The sequence below is a fragment of the Sphaerodactylus townsendi genome, linkage group LG08 (assembly GCF_021028975.2).
Source record: "Sphaerodactylus townsendi isolate TG3544 linkage group LG08, MPM_Stown_v2.3, whole genome shotgun sequence".
NCBI classification, from domain to species: Eukaryota; Metazoa; Chordata; class Lepidosauria; order Squamata; family Sphaerodactylidae; genus Sphaerodactylus; species Sphaerodactylus townsendi.
The window spans coordinates 72,905,071-72,922,179 of NC_059432.1; the positions used below are offsets into that span (position 1 = coordinate 72,905,071).

General features: G+C 43.2%; 1 protein-coding gene across 4 annotated transcripts in view; it reads left to right on the plus strand.

Moving 5' to 3' along the window:
• The window catches only part of LOC125437849 (high density lipoprotein binding protein), a 60,498-nt gene that overhangs the window by 18,361 nt on the left and 25,028 nt on the right, over positions 1–17,109 (plus strand). For 2 of the 4 annotated variants that reach the window (XM_048505867.1, XM_048505870.1), the window contains exons 2-5: positions 8,844–8,911; positions 11,546–11,658; positions 13,765–13,919; positions 14,530–14,745. In XM_048505867.1, the coding sequence (XP_048361824.1) occupies positions 11,583–11,658; positions 13,765–13,919; positions 14,530–14,745 (447 nt within the window). In that variant the 5' untranslated portion in view covers positions 8,844–8,911; positions 11,546–11,582. The remainder of the gene's footprint in view (positions 1–8,843; positions 8,912–11,545; positions 11,659–13,764; positions 13,920–14,529; positions 14,746–17,109) is intronic. The other 2 variants (XM_048505868.1, XM_048505869.1) reach the window with 1 other exon arrangement.

Here is a 17,109-nt window from a genome sequence, read left to right on the forward strand (position 1 = left end):
CATCGTCTTCTGCTTTCATTTTATTCTCATAGCCACCCTACTAACTAGGCTGTGTTGAGAGAGGCAGGTCCTCCAGTGAGCTTCTATAGCAGAGTAGGGATTCAAACTTCTGCTCAAACTCTTTAACCACTACACCATGCTGAGTCTCTGATGCTGTGGCCACTGATTCCAATTCTTTTTGTGTTGTTGGTTCATCTTAACAGCATGGTAAATCCAGTGCAAGGTAGATTTGAGGGTTTCCAGCGCAGAATGCTCAAAACTATTACCTCCTATTCCTTTCTGCACACGGCCAGTATTTTTGTCCATCTTTTTCTCCTAACGCCCTTGCAGAGGCAGATGAAACAAGAAAGATTCTTTCCAGTTTTTTCTCCTCGATGCCCTCCCCACTTACCCATGTGCTTTCTCTGTGAGGGGGTCCACCAACTCCTTGCAGTGCCTTTGGGGGGGGGGTCACAGAATGATGCTGAGGTAAAAGGAAAGCACTGAAAGATAAGTGTTAGTGTAACAGCAGTAGGATATAGGTATCTATCACCTGTCTCATCTGACTCTGGGAGCCTCTTCTAATCCACGTCATTGCATATTAGGTTTCTGTTCTCACCTGCTGTGAATGAAACCAAGATATTCTGCTGTACAAGTGCCACTGAAATCGTGCATTAGTATGCTTGTAATCATTTAAATGGGGCTTGTGCCTGAAAATATATTTAAAGCCCAATCTGGGGGGGGGGGATCTCCCACTGGATGCAGTGCAGGCTCATACGGATGGAGGTGCCCACTCTGTTGAGAAAGAGGCACCTCCGCCCCCTCCGTGGTGCTGGGAGTTCCATGGATCTCTCACCCAGAGGTGTGGACGGCTGCAATGCCTGGGCTGCAGCAGAGCTACATTGGTGTCCCATTCAGACACCAGCATGGGAAGGGGTGGGATGGGGCATTCCTAAAGGTGGAGCTGACTGTAGTTGGCTCACTCCTGGGATTGAGGGCTGGTAGCATGGTGCACCAGCCCTCGGACTTATACTTGGCTTTTGGTGGTATATGTCCTGTCAGCCCTCTGGGACTTCTCAGTGGCAGGGAGGTTCCAGGGCTTTTCCCTGCTCTCCATGATGCCAAAAAGCCCTTTTTGAGGTGGGGGGGGGGAGCTCTGCATCAGTGCTATGGCCCATCGCCTCTGGGTTTGGATGGCCCTGCTCCAAGGACATAGGTAAGGGGGAGTTTCCCGGGTTCAATCCCCCCCATTACATGTCCGAAACTCCGCCCCGTTTGTGGTTTTTTGTATTTTTAGTGTTTTTCAGTTTTTGGCCTGTAGGGGGCGCAGCTTTTAGGCTAGCAGCACCAAAATTTCAGAGATTTTTTGTGAGACTCTCCTGATGATACCACCCAGGTTTGGTGAGATTTGGTTCAGGGGGTCACGCCCCCCCCGAACCCACCCCATTAAAAAAATCTATACCTTCGTCACTGGTTACAGTAATACAACCTGCCACAGGACCTCCATCTTCAGTAGATTTAGTTTCAGTCTGCTCTGGCATAGCAGTCCTGCCATGGCCTGCAAAAATATTGGACCAAAGCACCTGGGCCACAGCCGGCTGGCCTTCCATCAATAGAAAAAACTGGGTGTTATCAACTTATTGAAGAAGAAGAAGAGTTTGGATTTATATCCCCCCTTTCTCTCCTGTAGGAGACTCAAAGGGGCTTACAATCTCCTTGCCCTTCCCCCCTCACAACAAACACCCTGTGAGGTAGGTGGGGCTGAGAGAGCTCTGAGAAGCTGTGACTAGCCCAAGGTCACCCAGCTGGCGTGTGTGGGAGTGTACAGGCTAATCTGAATTCCCCAGATAAGCCTCCACAGCTCAGGTGGCAGAGCTAGGAATCAAACCCGGTTCCTCCAGATTAGATACACGAGCTCTTAACAACCTACGCCACTGCTGCTCCTACGCCAAAGCTCTGGACTAGCTGTGCCAGAGGTTGCATTTAGATGTTAAATAATATCAAGGAAATGATTGCCCCCTGCAGCAACACCCTCCCCCCCCACACAAGGGGAAGCTGTTGGGACTCTCCTTCCTCCAATGCTACCCTCTGTCCCACTCCCTGGGGAATGAGATCAACCAGTTTAAGGCTGTGCCCTGCATTCTGACAATGGCAAGGTAGTAGGCTAAGAGATTGTAGTCAACTATGTCAAATGCTGTGGTGAAATTTAAAAGCATCAGCAATGACCCACCTTCTTGACGGCGGGGCAAAAGAGGGGCTGCACGTGGCCTGTCCCTTGCTTAAAAGGGGAAGGGGGCGGTCTGGGCGGCTGACGCCAAGGCCCTGCGACCTGACGTCACCCCCCAGCCAATCGGCAAGCGAGGCCATGCTGGCCTCATCACTGAAGGACAGGCCTGCCCCCGCCCCAGCCAGAAGAGATGGAGGAGCAAGATGCCGCCCCCCTCCCCTGGTGGCAAATGGCGGCCGCGGTAAGTCGCGTGCCGCCTCCTTCTATGGTAGACTCTTTACTATTAAAGTTAGAGAAGTTGATCAGTCATCCACTACACTAAGCATTTGTCTAGGTTGCTTTTCTTTGTTAGTTTCAAGTGGTAATGGATGAATTCAGCTGAGATGGGTCTTGCAAAAGAACCCACAAAAATGGACTACTTTCCCCTTGAATCCAGATAATTTATTAACCCTCTGCCCACTCCCACTATAGATCTGACCTTCTCTTCCTGTCCTTTCCAGAAAGAGATACCATCTAGCATTTGCCATTTCCAAGTCTGTCTCCTAGGTATCACATTCTTTCCAGGGTATGAGATGGCCCTTTGGTCTCTGCTGCCTAGAGGCATTTGTATAACCAAGGTTTAAATACAGGGTACATGAGAGAGCCATAAGTGGGTTGGGGGTGTTTGAAGCAATTAACCACTTCCCTGTTTCTTGGCCTTGTACTAACAGAAAAACTCTTGGAATGAATGTCGGGGTTTGGTAGCCCCAAAACTCTCAATAATGTGATGTATCCTGAAGTGAAGTACATTTTTGTTTCTCCAGTTTGAACAACTGCCTCTGTATCATTGCCTTGGAGACCATATTTGGGTCGAAAGGTGGCGTATAAGTGTTTTAAATAAATATATAGTGGGCAAGTCTTTTTCTCCTTTTTTTTGCATCTTGTGTTTCTAATTCTTCATCGTCTCCCTGCTGGAAACCAGTTTGCTGCTATCATAGGTTGTAGGGATCCTACCACTTCAGTCTTAGCCCACTTACACTGGCTTCCAGTTTGTTTCCAGGCACAATTCCCCAAGGAGATTCATCCCTTCCCTTCTGATGCCATCTTCTGCTAATGAATGAAGCCTCTGTTTCATTTTGATGTTCAGTCAACGATCCCTCCTACCTGACCCATGTTTTATGTTTGTGTGTGCATTTTAACTGATAAAGTTGTTTAAATTAGGTATGTTTAGGAGGGTTTATTGGTGGCATATGTAGGGGAAGAAACGTGGCATATAAATTCTGTAAATAAACAGTGTCTGGTGTTATAGTTGCTTTTCCTTGATCTGTTTCCCTGTGAGCTATATAAGAACATAAGAAAGAGCCTGCTGGATCAGACCAGAGTCCATCTAGTCCAGCGCTCTGCTACTTGCAGTGGCCCACCAGATGCCTTTGGGAGCTCACATGCAGGATGTGAAAGCAATGGCCTTCTGCTGCTGCTGCTCCCAAGCACCTGGTCTGCTAAGGCATTTGCAATCTGAGATCAAGGAGGATCAAGATTGGTAGCCATAGATTGACTTCTCCTCCATAAATCCATATATCCTTTCTGTAAAGTGTTGTGCATTATTCAGGTTCCTGTGGAGAAGATTGCAATCAAGTTTCTTGTATGCTATTTGTTCCCCTGGATGCCAATGTTAGATTCCAGTTTTTCTGAGTAGCTTTTGAGTAGGAATGCCCTCCCTTGATGCAGCTATTCTTTTCTTGGCTCCATCACAGATAACTTGTACTTCTACTCTTAGATGTGTATTGTTTTTCTTCCTATGGTATGTCAGAAAAAGTGTCGACTCAACACTTTTACTGCTCCTCTCCCCTCCCTTCTTTTCCGTGAATCAATGGAGTTTTTTGTTGCAAATGTTTCTTTTCCTTGTAGTCTTTGCACTGAACATGCTGCTAATTATCTATCGCAGGGTAGGCAACCTTTCCTGGCCCAAGTACCAAAAAACCCTCCATTGTCTCTCTGTGAAGATGGTGTACTATCAAGCAGTCGAACAAAAGTAGAGGGCAAGAGGCAAGGATTATACCTGGCAAGACATCCTGGGAGCACCGTCAACCCTACCTGTGCCTTAGGGACTTGCTTCAGATTCTTTGACACAATAAAATAGTTTGGCATTTTGCTGTTTGGCATATGTGCTGGGGGTTATCTACTCTGATCTGCCCTGTGATATGTAGAGACATGCTGCCATTTAGTCTGTCTTTCCTTTGCTAATGTGGATTTGCTTACAATGACAAATGTTGGCTTGAACCCCATCTACAGCTTCTGTGAGCCCAGGGAGGGCTTTTAGGATTCGTTTGTTTTAGTTTTTTGCTGATTCTCCATTTCCATGGGAAACCTCTGCCCCCCCCCCCCCCCCGCCCAGCTATTCCTAGAATTCATTCCCTTCTTCCCCAGGATTTGCATTACATGGTTCGGGCTGTTCTGGGGTAGGGAGGAATTAGAGCTTTCCCCCTTCCTTTGTCCATGGAAATTCTAGTCAGGATCCAATCTGTTGTCTACATCAGTGGTTCTCACTATTTTGGTTCGTTGTCCCACTTAAAAGAAAAAGCAGAGTAAGCTCAAATCAATAACTGGGACCTGCTTTTGTGACCCACATTTGGGTTTAGGGCTGAGAACTTTCTTTACTTCATGGGATATGAGTTTTCATTCTTCAACTTCCTGCTTTAGTTCTCGCTGTGATGTAGTAAGAGAGGATTTGGGGGTGGATAAGTAGGGAGGAGTAATGAGCATTGCCTCAGATTCTAGTCCCTTAAACCCAAGTGAGAGAAGTATGGGAGGCGTTATGTATGGCCCAGATTGACTGACTGTGTTGCTCCTCCTTCATTACAGTGTCTGTTCTTCCTTGTCCTTGTTCAACCCCCTTTGCCCTTTCTCATTCTTCACATGTGTCACCTCCAAAGTTTTGGTGTGTTGTCTCATATAATTTTATAATAAAGAGGCTTTGTAAATGAGCAGGTTCATTTTGAACTTTGTTAAGCTTGTAAGATCCTTGCCTAATAAGAGTTTTTATATATCCTTGCTAATAAACCAGATGCTCCTTGCTAGTTTGCAGGCAGTTTCCACTTCTGACCTGGCATGAACCCTCTTATTTTCTTGTGCCAGTTATGGAGCCCTGACTCCCTGCAAAGGGTTTCTTTTTTCTTTATAAATAATGTTGTCCTGAGTCTCTGGTGTTGACTGCCATGCAAATCTGCAGTTTCTGTAGGTGCAATGAAACCAGCAGCTGTGCCTCAAGGTTACATTCCTTTCAGGCAGACGTGAATTCGGGCTTCGTGGTGGAGGGAGGCATAGTCAATATAAACTTGTACCCATCTGCAAAAAAGTTGGCTGAGTTGGGGCCACAGAATCTGTAGTTCTTTGGTATGGTTCCAGATTAGGTGTGGTGGAACTTTTACGTTCTATCATACATCAATACACCAGTGACTGTTATAGTTAGAAAAGCACTGCATTGGAAGAGCACTTCACACTTATTACTATTTGCAGTTTTCTATTGACCACTGCCCACCCCACTGTGCCTGTTTCTCTTCCCTCAAACTTAAAAAAATGGGATGAAATGGAGTTTGAAAAGTGTAACAGCGAGCTGTTGCTTCTGTAACTGTGCAGACATTGCAGTGACTTCCTTCCGTTGCCTCTTGTTTGAGGCAATATTGAAAAATGGTGACATGAGCATTCAGTGTTGACTGTTGCAGTGCGCAAGTCTGAACACTTTCTCACTTAGCTTGGTCCTGGTGGGAACAATACACGTTACCCCAAGTTTGTACATGGTAAACCAGTTGCTTTGATGGTTTAGATCTTCTTTATCTTCCAAGTCCTATCATTTTATTGGCAATCCCAGTCCCAGCCTTATATCATAAACCCATCCATGAATGATCCATGTACAGTATTGCATCCTCTTTGCAGACTGTAGCTCCGTTGCACATGATATAAAAGTTAGGACTTGTGGGTTTGGATGAAATCTTCATGCCTTTTCTTCTTCCTGATTACTAAATCATGCCTATGGACTGATACCTTTTAAGTTCCTATCCTTGTAATTTCTTCTTCTTCTTCTGGAGTACTTAGCACTGGTGTGAAGTGAGAGCCTTGCTGATTTCATATTTGGTTTAAAAGGTGAAGCAATACCATCTTCTTTCGAGTTCCTTTTCCTTGGGACAAGTGCTGTCCTGCAGCCTTGAAAATCTATGGTGGCCCTACCCATGAATACTGATTAGACACTGTCTTGTTGCTGCTGGGCATAAGCTGGTTTGAGCAGTTTTCCTCAGTGACTTGCAGATATACCTGACTCCCATTGAAACCCAGAAGGAATGTATGAAGAAACATTAGTTGAAAATCCAACTGTTACCCACCTATTTATATTCTGCAGAAGAAGAAATCTGTTAGTGTTGGAGCTCTTCTCTAAGTCAAAAGCATATAGAATTTTCAAGATGCCAGGCACATACACAAATCCTGCATTGTTCGTATGTGTGTCTGCCTGAGCCTAGAATTACCAGGGGCTGACTTCACAAAGATCTGTCCATTGCCTTTGATTGTAAGGAAGTGCCTGTTTCACCCAGGCTCTATTACATGTCTTCTGACTGATGTCAGTTTTATTGGCAGTTTAAAAAAAATTTGGTTAGTTTCTCCAGTTCTGTGCATTGCACAGATGGAGATGCGTTTACAGTCTTGACATTTCAAATTCATATTCGGCATCTGCTCTTTTGCTAATGTTTCTCAACCAAGTACTATTTAGCAAAGTTTTGAGCAAGAGAATAATAGAGCAGCCAAGCAAAGAACAAGCAAATGAAATCTGTGATCGATTTTTTACCTTGTTGTAATAAGATACTGGAATTAATGTATGAGAATGGCTTTAGTACAGTGAAATAGACTGCTTCTTAATGAATCAAAATATTGAGCCACACTGATACAACCTCTGATAAAATACATTAATTGTATATTATTTGGTGTCAGTGGAATACTGTATGAATAACAATACTACTTAACCAAAATCTGAATATAGTCTGAGGATACTGGATTGTTAGGTAGCAATTCTGAGCAAGTAGTCTTTTGTAAAAACAGAAGATTATCTCTTCAACAGTTAAGCTGCTACAGTGAAAAAGCAAACAGCAATTGCATACCCATTCAGTGCATTTTTCATGGTACCTTGTCCCTATTTGTAGAATTTCTTCTCTAAGTAGGCTTACCAGATCTGTATTATTGATTAATTTGTAAATTTTAATAATTATAATTATAGTAATAATAGTAGTCCTTTCAGCAATAAATGCTGGAATTGTGTTAAATTATTACTTTTTCAGCGGCATGTTGATTTTCTATTAATGTTTATTGGCTTCTATGTTCAACTGCTTTGCAAACTGGGCATTTGAATGCCCAAGACACAAATATTGCTAGGATGACATTCTTTTATGTTCATCAGGTCCAGCAGTTAACCCCCTACCTGTCTTGATTTGACCTTGGCTGCAGGTTGAGTACCAGATCAGATTCAAGGTGTTGATACTTACCTTCAAAGCAGTCTGGGACCCTTGTATCTACTGGACCGCATTTCCCAATATATCCGCCTCCCCCGAGAGTAGTATGCTCAATTCAAAACAACCTCATGCTAGTCCGTGGCCCCCAAACTGTACATCTATCCTCAACCAGGACCAGGGCTTTTTCGGCCCTGGTCCCAGCCTAGTGAAATTCTCTGTTCAATGAAACCCGGGCCCTGCAGAACCTGGCCCAGTTCCACAGGGCTTGTAAAACAGTGATGTTCTGCCATGTTGAGAGCAGTGACAGCTTCCACACTGGCTGGCCTAACTTTCACCTGACCTGCTTGCTTGCTTGCTTGCTTGCTTGCTTGCTTGCTTGCTTGCTTGCTTGCTTGCTTTCTTTCTTTCTTTCTTTCTTTCTTTCTTTCTTTCTTTCTTTCTTTCTTTCTTTCTTTCTTTCTTTCTTTCTTTCTTTCTTTCTTTCTTTCTTTCTTTCCCATTCTGTTTTTGCCCCACCCCTCCCTCTCTGAACCTCCCTTTCTTTCTTTCTTTCTTTCTTTCTTTCTTTCTTTCTTTCTTTCTTTCTTTCTTTCTTTCTTTCTTTCTTTCTTTCTTTCTTTCTTTCTTTCTTTCTTTCTTTCTTTCTTTCTTTCTTTCTTTCTTTCTTTCTTTCTTTCTTTCTTTCTTTCTTCCCCATTCTGTTTTTGCCCCACCCCTCCCTCTCTGAACCTCCCTATTGTTATTTCCCCCTTTAATCAACACTATCCAGCAGTGTTATAATTCATTTTTAAACTAGCTGTGTAGCAACAAAGAAGGGAGAAAGTTGGATCCCTTTTATTCAGAGTTGACTAGAAATTTTTATTAAGATATTTATAAATTCTATTGGACTGATGGAATTATTTTTAACTTGTGTATTCGTTATTGTCTTTGATTGTCATATTTTGGTTGTGAGTGACCCTGAGGCAGGATTCTGCCAGGAAAGGTTTGGGATATAAATGTAATAAAATAAAAATAAAATAAATGTATGAATAATAACTTAAACCTGGTGTTTTGGCTCAAGGTTGTATGAGGAACTCTTAAGTGTGAAATCATAGTATATATATAGTAGAACTTAGAGCTGTCCCTTAAAACTGAGTAACTTTCCCCCACTTCTTTCCCCTAAAAAGCAGAAGCTGGCAGGCTGACAAACAGGCAGCTCACAGGACGGACTTTCTGGCTACTGACCATTTAGCTGGTAAGTTAAAAAGGGTTTTGTGTCTGTGTGTGCTGGACTCTTAATCCTAGACCAGTGGTGGCGAACCTTTGGCACTCCAGATGTTATGGACTACAATTCCCATCAGTCCCTATCCTAGACCATTTGACTATTAGGTTTTGGAGGTTCCCATCAACCATGGGGCTCAATAGCCTTCAGTGTTTATGGTATATCATGATGATATCTGCTCTGCTAGTGTTTCTCAAACTAGACCCTCAGAACCAGGGCTCTGTGAGGGTACTCTCGGTGGATTTGCAATTCTTTGTCAGATACGGAGGATAAGGTGAGCTCTTCTCACATTTATTTGGCTGATGTGAAATAGAGCCTCCTCAGCTTTCTAGGAGTGGTCAGGGACTGCCGCCCCAGGAGAAGGGGATGTAATCAGTTTTCCCCTCATTGAAGAGTGGTAGGTGACCTCTACCATCACCTAGCATCCAGGTCACCTCAGAGCTCTAATTAGAAAGTATGCCAAGTAGTTATCACAATCCAGCTGTTCAGTCCTAGAAACTCAAACTGGCTGAACAGTGCCAAGGAGGAGCAGTTCTTGTACATACATTGTAGTTACTTCAACTAAAACAGAACTAGTATTCATTCTGTTTTCCAGTGCAATAGATTTCTCCCTTGAGATAGAGAGATGGCACTCTGTGTCCATAGGCAATGATAGCAGTGGAGGTTTTCATTTGGATATCTTTTTCTATTTCTATGAACAACTCCTGAAGTTTTTCCAGACTACTTCCCACCAACGTTCAGCTGACCTCTAGCTAGAGGTTACTAACAAATTAGCAGGTTTCTTGCTCTCTCGTTGCAAAGTCCCTTCCAGTCCTGGGATGAAATAGATTAGGACTTGGGCCCAGGGCCTTTTAGCTGTGGCCCTCTAAAATATGCTATTCTAAGACCTCTAAACCCTGTAACTTGTATAGTGTAGCTGATGTGGGTCATGCTGTAGGGTTCTGAGGATGGAGATTTCCATGAGGTAGATGTACCTTCCCATATATTTTAAAAAGTGGACTGTCCACTGTCTCGGACAAAACTTAGAGGACCATAACATTTTAAAATCAAAATGGGGGTGTCTGAGCAGTTTCATAACTGCTTTACTGTGCAGTAATTTCTGTTTAGATATATAGTTTGAATGTTGCCAAAAATGTTCTTGTTGAAGACATTGCTTATACTACTGTACTGAATGCAGCTACCATAGATCAGGGATTGTAGCTTTCAAAAAAAGAGAGTGAAAATGAACTGAATGTCTTAGCTATTATACTGGAATGTTGGTACCTACAAGCTTGTATTTCTGGCTAGAGTCTTTGCCTAAGACTATTGTAAAGCTGTAAATTGTTCTGGCAAAGAGAATAGCAAGCACAGCAAACATGCATCTTCATGGTAACCTGTGCCTGAATAGCCTATCCATGAAGCAATAACAAAATAGGGAAAAAACAGGGGAGCAAACTTTAGAGATCCAGGGAGTGAATTGTTTGTGAATTCTTGAAATCTGAATTAACTCTGAAAGAAGACAAAAGTGAACATGAAAGAGGTACATGATATAGTGACGTATCTGTGTTCATAATTATAAGGATTGGGTGGCACTCAGCTAAATTATTCGGCAGCAGGTTATAAAATAAGTACCTTCTACATAACACTCACAAATCTGCCTGTGCAAGTGGAATATTGCAGGAGGCTAAATGTCCAGGGAAGCTGGAAAAGGCTGGTGGGGAAGGGAGAAGGCTGGCGTGAATGCCGTGGTTGGCAGACCAGAGGTGGGCTAGGGGCAGGACCACTCCAGAGTATGGCCAGGATGAGAGAGGGCCCAGGCAGCAGGCTGGGCCCTCTGCTGGCTAGGGAAGACAAGGAGGATCAGCCTATAAGAGGCTGTCAAGCCTGGAAGGCCAGGGAAGAGAAGAGCGCATTGACAGCAGGAGACTAAAGGTGCTGAGCCAGGGCTAAGGCTCCATTGAAAGGGAGAAGGCCACATCTGAGGCCAAAGGAAAGGCTGGCGACTGCCCCAGGGGATGAGCAGGCAGGGTCAACACCAGGGGTAGTAGTGACACACACACCGTATGAAATAATTTACTTCTAGGGCTGTTTGTGGTCTGAACCAGAGTTACGTTGATAACAGCAAAGATTACTGTTCTAGATAAAAACTCTTTTGCTTCATAATTTAGAACGCTAAAAATTCTAGTATTAGCTATTTGTATGGGAGTTATTGCAAATGCTGTCATATCTGTCATGTCCTTCAAGGCTGTTAGAGGGGGCGGCAATAGCATTTTATTTCTATTTCTTCTGGGGAAAATTAATGCTGTGGTGCTTTGGACTCATTCCTAGAGGCAGTGCAGTTCAGCTCTGGCCAAAATGCATATTGTTCCTTTTCTAGGCTGCCTTAAATGAGTACAATGATACTCATTGCTGCCCGTGGAAAGGCTGTTGTGGCCTGAAGGTGGCACTACCACTTGTCTGTCCAACCAGGGACAATTGTCAAGTGAAAGAATAAATGTAGCACTGAACTTTATAATCTGCTTTTCCCTATCTATCTTAAACACACACATACACAAAATACAACACCTCCCTCCCACATACGTACAGTCTGTCTTAGCAATTATCATTGTCTCTTCTTTCCTACAACAGTGGCATACCCGGATTGTGTGTGGGTGGGAAGTCGACCATGAGCTCCGTGGCAGTTTTGACCCAGGAAAGCTTTGCTGAACATCGCAGTGGGCTTGCTCAGCAGCAAGTCAAAGGTAAGGTTGTAAAGCATTTATGTCGCTCCTAATTTACTACATCTCAGTACTTCAATGTTTATTGGTTGTGCCCATTTCTCACAGCCTTTCTGGGAGCTTACCTCATATTCCTTCAAATCTCAGTGCTTGATTGATGCATTTTGTGTTTGCATAGCTGGGGTTAGTGACAAATACAAAAGCAGAAGATGTCAGGACAAGTTGGTGGTTCAGCAAATGGTCTCTGCTAGTTTTACCCAACACTTGTTTGCAGCCATCTCTACTGTGGGGTACATTGGTGTCCCTTTCTGCGTGCCATACTGTACAACTGTCCTAGATTATGCAAGATAATGCGGGGCCAGTCATTTTGTAGAAGATCCTAGTTTGGAGCAAGGGGCTGGGCTAAACTATCTGGATGATAACTGCATTGCCATGCACTGTCACCTAAATCCCATTGCCATGCACTGTCACCTAAATGATGCTGAAATATTCTACTTTGGCCCTCTCAGTGTTGCTAGGGTTAAATATGGCCTGTTTGGGCAGCAGCCCTCCTGCTTAATTGTTAAATATTCTGCCCACTTCATCCAGTTGTTCTAATCAATTGTAAAGTTGCTGTAAAGAGAATAGAAACTATTTCCTTGCCACAGAACAACCTCTTAAGTAATGGGATCTGAGTAATAGTAAACTGAGTTCAGCAAGGATTGTATGGTGGTATGATAATTGATCAAGGGAATCCTAGTTGCTACAGGATTCTAAATAGATGTAGGATTGAAACTATGTCAAGACCAAGTTAACTCGTTGGATATAAAGTAATGCCAGTGGGAAAAAAACTTTCAGGAGAGGACTCTGTAATTTCCTGCAGCAGCACCCTAAAATTCTCTTCCTACTGGTCAGGAAATGCCCATGAATAGCCATGGGGTCACAATGGATATCTTCTGTGGGGAGAGGGAATCAGCAAAAATCCCTACAACACCTCAGGTGCCAATAAACCAGTAGAAGAGTATCTTTGATTCCATCTCAGTAACTGGGCACTTACTGCCTTTTCCAAAATATGTTGGTGGGGTCGCATGGGAAGCCAGTGTGGAGGTGCCCTTTAAAGTATTAACCTCCCTAGGAAAATATTAACAAAGAAAACAAGGGTCATTGATTAGTATCGTATCTGCTGGTCTTAACCAATAGGAAAATAACTTGTCACTTCAGTGGTCTGCTGCACAATATCCAATGTCAATAAATAGCTTTAGAATTAACTTTCAGATGAGGTCGTTATGACATTAAAGGTGATTGAACTGGTTATTTGACATTTCTTCATGGATAATTGGCAATGGGACTGCAAAAATTTCACAGGGTGGGGAGGAAGCTTCCACCTCCGGGCAGGTGGGGACTGGGCAGCAAGTGGAGAAGGAAGGCGAAAGCAGTGCTGTGTCCACCACTTCCTTGTGGGCACTTGCTTGCCTTCTCTCATGTACAGAAGTTGGGAAAGCAAAGGGAGAAGCAGCAGTATTCCTTCCTGGCTGCCACCTGGACCCCGCCCAGTCTAGCTTGCATTGGATCTCAGAACCCAGCTCCCTCAGAAGTTGTCTTTTCTCTATGCAGTCCTCCCACCCTAATGCATCCTGGGAGTTACTAGGCAACCCTAAAGATGGCAGTTGAGATTTTGTGCTGATAAGATGAGACCTTGCTTTCATTTAACTTCAGGGAATTTTAAATCCCTGGTGCTTTTTTTTTAAAGTGTTAAGATTTTTCTGAAAATTTGGGGCCCCTCCTGGTTTTTCAAGGGAAAACCCCCCTGTTCTCTGTGTATGTGCCGTATTGTGTGGATTTTTATCCATATTCTGGGTCCATATAGATGTACATAGATGTAGATTGCTCAGAACAGGATAAACCAGATTTCTACAGCAGTTTCAGCCCATATCTCTTGAAATGTAGAAACGGCCACTGTCAACTTAGCAAAGAGACAGCTTCATTTGGCACAATCACTTTAATGGATCTGTGTTTAGGTGAAGTGATTTGTAGACTGTGTGTTCTACCACCAAATCAAGAGTGTGCTTTAAAAATCAGCTGGGGAGAACTGGTGACGAACACTGCCTGTGCATGAAATCCTTCTTTGTTTCCTTGCTCGCTACACTCTAGTTGCAGCTTTAAATGCTGAAGAAGAAAATGACCCTCCAACTTATAAGGATGCCTTCCCCCCTCTCCCTGAGAAAGCAGCGTGTTTGGAGCCAGCCCAGGAACCTGCTGGTGCCTGGAGCAAAATCCGACCAATCAAGGCTTCTGTCATCACTCAGGTCAGTGCAAGGGGGATTCTTCCCCTCCTCCCCTCCTATTTTTCTGCCCTTTGTGTGAATTGCATATCAAGCGCTTAGAAAGAAACTCCTTCTGTATAAGATGAGAAGGCAGCTGTTTTTCGGTAATCCTTGAGCATGCCGAGAAGGAAAGCGCTGCAAGCAAGAATGAGCAGGACTGGCCTGGAGGGATTTTGCTTACAGGAGGGCAGCATAAGCCTGACCTTGCAGCTGCAGAGAATTCTGTGGGTGTAGAGCCAGGAATTCTCCACTGCTGGCCCTGTATAGTTACTGACCCTGCAGTCCTGAAATGAGCTGCTACAGTATTAACCCTCTGGTAATACTGGCATATATGGTAATATTACCCAATCTGTAACTCTGATAACGGAGTTGTTGGTCTTTGAAAATAGCTTCTCATCGGCAAAGCCCATCCATTTTGTGGCGAAACCTGAAGGCTCCATTAGTCATCCTGTTTATGTTGTACCCGGAGTTTTGATGCTCGGTTTGGTACTTAAGTGCCTTTTCATTATAGCGGGATGGTCTCAGCTGTGCCACTGAAAGACAGCAGTTTTATTATACGTGTTGTTTGAACAGACTACTCTTTCTCGAGCAGGTGTTCCATGTGCCGCTGGAAGAGAGGAAATACAAAGACATGAACCAATTTGGAGAAGGGGAGCAGGCCAAAATCTGCTTGGACATCATGCAGAAAACGGGGGCTCACTTGGAGCTGTCTTTTGCAAAGGATCAGGGGCTCTCAATCATGGTCTCTGGCAAACTGGAATCAGTGATGAAGGCTCGGAAGGAGATAGTCGCTCGGCTTCAGACACAGGCAAGTGTGCCTCAGTTTTCATTTATCCTGCCTACTGTGTTGAGGTTGCTCATACATCCAAAAATAGCTTGTAGTTGACTCTGTGCTGTCTTAGACAGAAGCAATATCCTCCTTAACTCTGGTTAGGGTGGCACTGTACACCACCTTTGCAATGCATTTTACTTGTGCAAGCTGAAGGGAAGCCAGACTTTGAGAATGAAGTTCAAGGGCTAGTTACATTTCATCACTTTAAACATCCCTGAATTCTTAGCCAGCTGCTTATTTGAGGTTTGTAATATCCATCCAGAAGCAGAGGAATCCATTGTTCCATGATCCTAATGATGTACATGCATGATAGATTAATTGTGGCTTGGTCAGGAAATAAGAGCTTATTTAAAGAACCTGGAAACTTAACTTTGGAAAATATTGGGAGTGAATAACAGGAGCATAGGCGTTTCTTACACTGATTCTTGTGCAGCTGTTTGTGTAACAGCTGATCTGTCCATTCACTTTCCATTCTTTGATTAAACACCCTCCTGCCTTGATCCATGCAAGATTAGACCATCCAAGCCTCCATTAAAAACAAGAAACCACATAAGAGTAGTTCAAGAAAGGAACAGGTATATCAATTGTGGATTCTCTTTTCTTTGCATTTTTTCAAAAACAAGGTTGGATATTAGTAGCAAGGCAAAGCCTTGTGCTAGATCACTCTGTGGGTCCAATTTCGACTTTGATTATGCCTGACCTGGAAAAGAGAACTTGGGGTCAGAAGGTTAACTAAATAAAAATGAGACATCAACGTGTGATTGCAATACTGTGTGCTCTTCTGGTTGCCTCATCCCAACAAAAAATTTAGAGTTGGGAAGAATCAAAGTGATCATGGAACTGTGGACCCTCCTTTCTGAAAGAATGACAAAGTTTATGTGTCTGTTTTTAGTTTAGAAAACAAAACAAAAGGGGTGAGGTGAGAGCGTTCTATAAAATTATGAAGGGTGTGGAAAATTAGATAGAATTGCACTTTTTTCAGCCTTGCATTATAGGGTTACTCAATGAAATTGTCATGAAACAAAGAAAGCACTTCACATAATAAATAATTAAATTTTGGGATTTACTGCTATCAGATATCTTTAACAGAGAGTATCACATAGGCTGATTCCTCATGGGCCAAAACCAGCTGTGTGAAAACCGTGTGAAAATGGTGCAGAAGGGTTTGAAACGGTGTAAACGGGTTTATACTGTTTCCACAACGTTTTCACACCGCTGTTTTTGGCCCATGCAGAATCAGCCATAGATTCATGGCAAGTCTCTTAACAATTATGAACCATAGCCACAATTACGAGCCATAGCTATTAATATAACCTGTGCTTCAGAGGTAGTGTCCCCCTTGAATGCCGGGGTGAAGGGGGCATTAGGTTATAGGCTGTCCATGCATGATTTGCTCTGGTGATAAATCACGTAAAATTAATCGATCATTGAAGCTGACTACATTTGTTCATCCAAAATCTATTTCCACTTTTCCTTACCTTGTGATCTCTCCAAGTCTTTTAAGAGCTCCTGTACTGACCAGATTAAATGCTCCCTCTTTGGTAATCATGACGGATAGGTTTGTGCACTTACCTTTGAATAAGTTTGCTCTTGTCTTTAGGAAAGGTTGACTGTTGAGTGGTGCTTGATCAGGGCTTGTAAAAAAATGTTAAAAAATAGTATATCATGGAGAAGTCTCTTAAAACTATATAGACTCTTAAAACTATATAGACAGTATACATGAGTGAGAATCAAGGGTGGACTTTTTTCACAAGGGGGAGTAATTAAATATGGATTTCCCTCATTCTGTAATTGAAAGTGATTTTAGATTGTTTTTTTAATTTGACTCTTCTGAATATAGTTTGTGACAGTTGGGCTTAGCATTTGCCACTGGATAATGTCTTGATTTGTTTTTGTCATGCTAATTTTTTAATAATTCTACTTTAATTTATTGTGTACGTTTTGAGAGAATCAGTGTGGCTTATGGTTGCTGTGGACTACCATCTAGGGGCCCAGGTTCAAATCCCCACTCTGCTAAGGAAACTAGCTGGGTGACTTTGGGTGATCCTTAAACACTTGTTATGAGGGTAGAGTAGATGAGAGGAGAACTGTGTAAGCCGGTTCAGGTCTCCATTGGGAGAAAGGTGGGGTATTAAATGAAGTAAATAAAAATATAGAAATAGCTTTGACTTCTAATACATCCTTACGAGAAGCTAGGGTAGAGCTTTTCCATCATGAATTCGATCAATTTATGCAAGCTCCAAAATGAATTAGGCAAACGACTTTGCTCTCTGTCCACGTTGTAATTAAAAGGTCCGTATCCTCTTCACAGAACCATCTATTTACCTGACCCATGTGTTC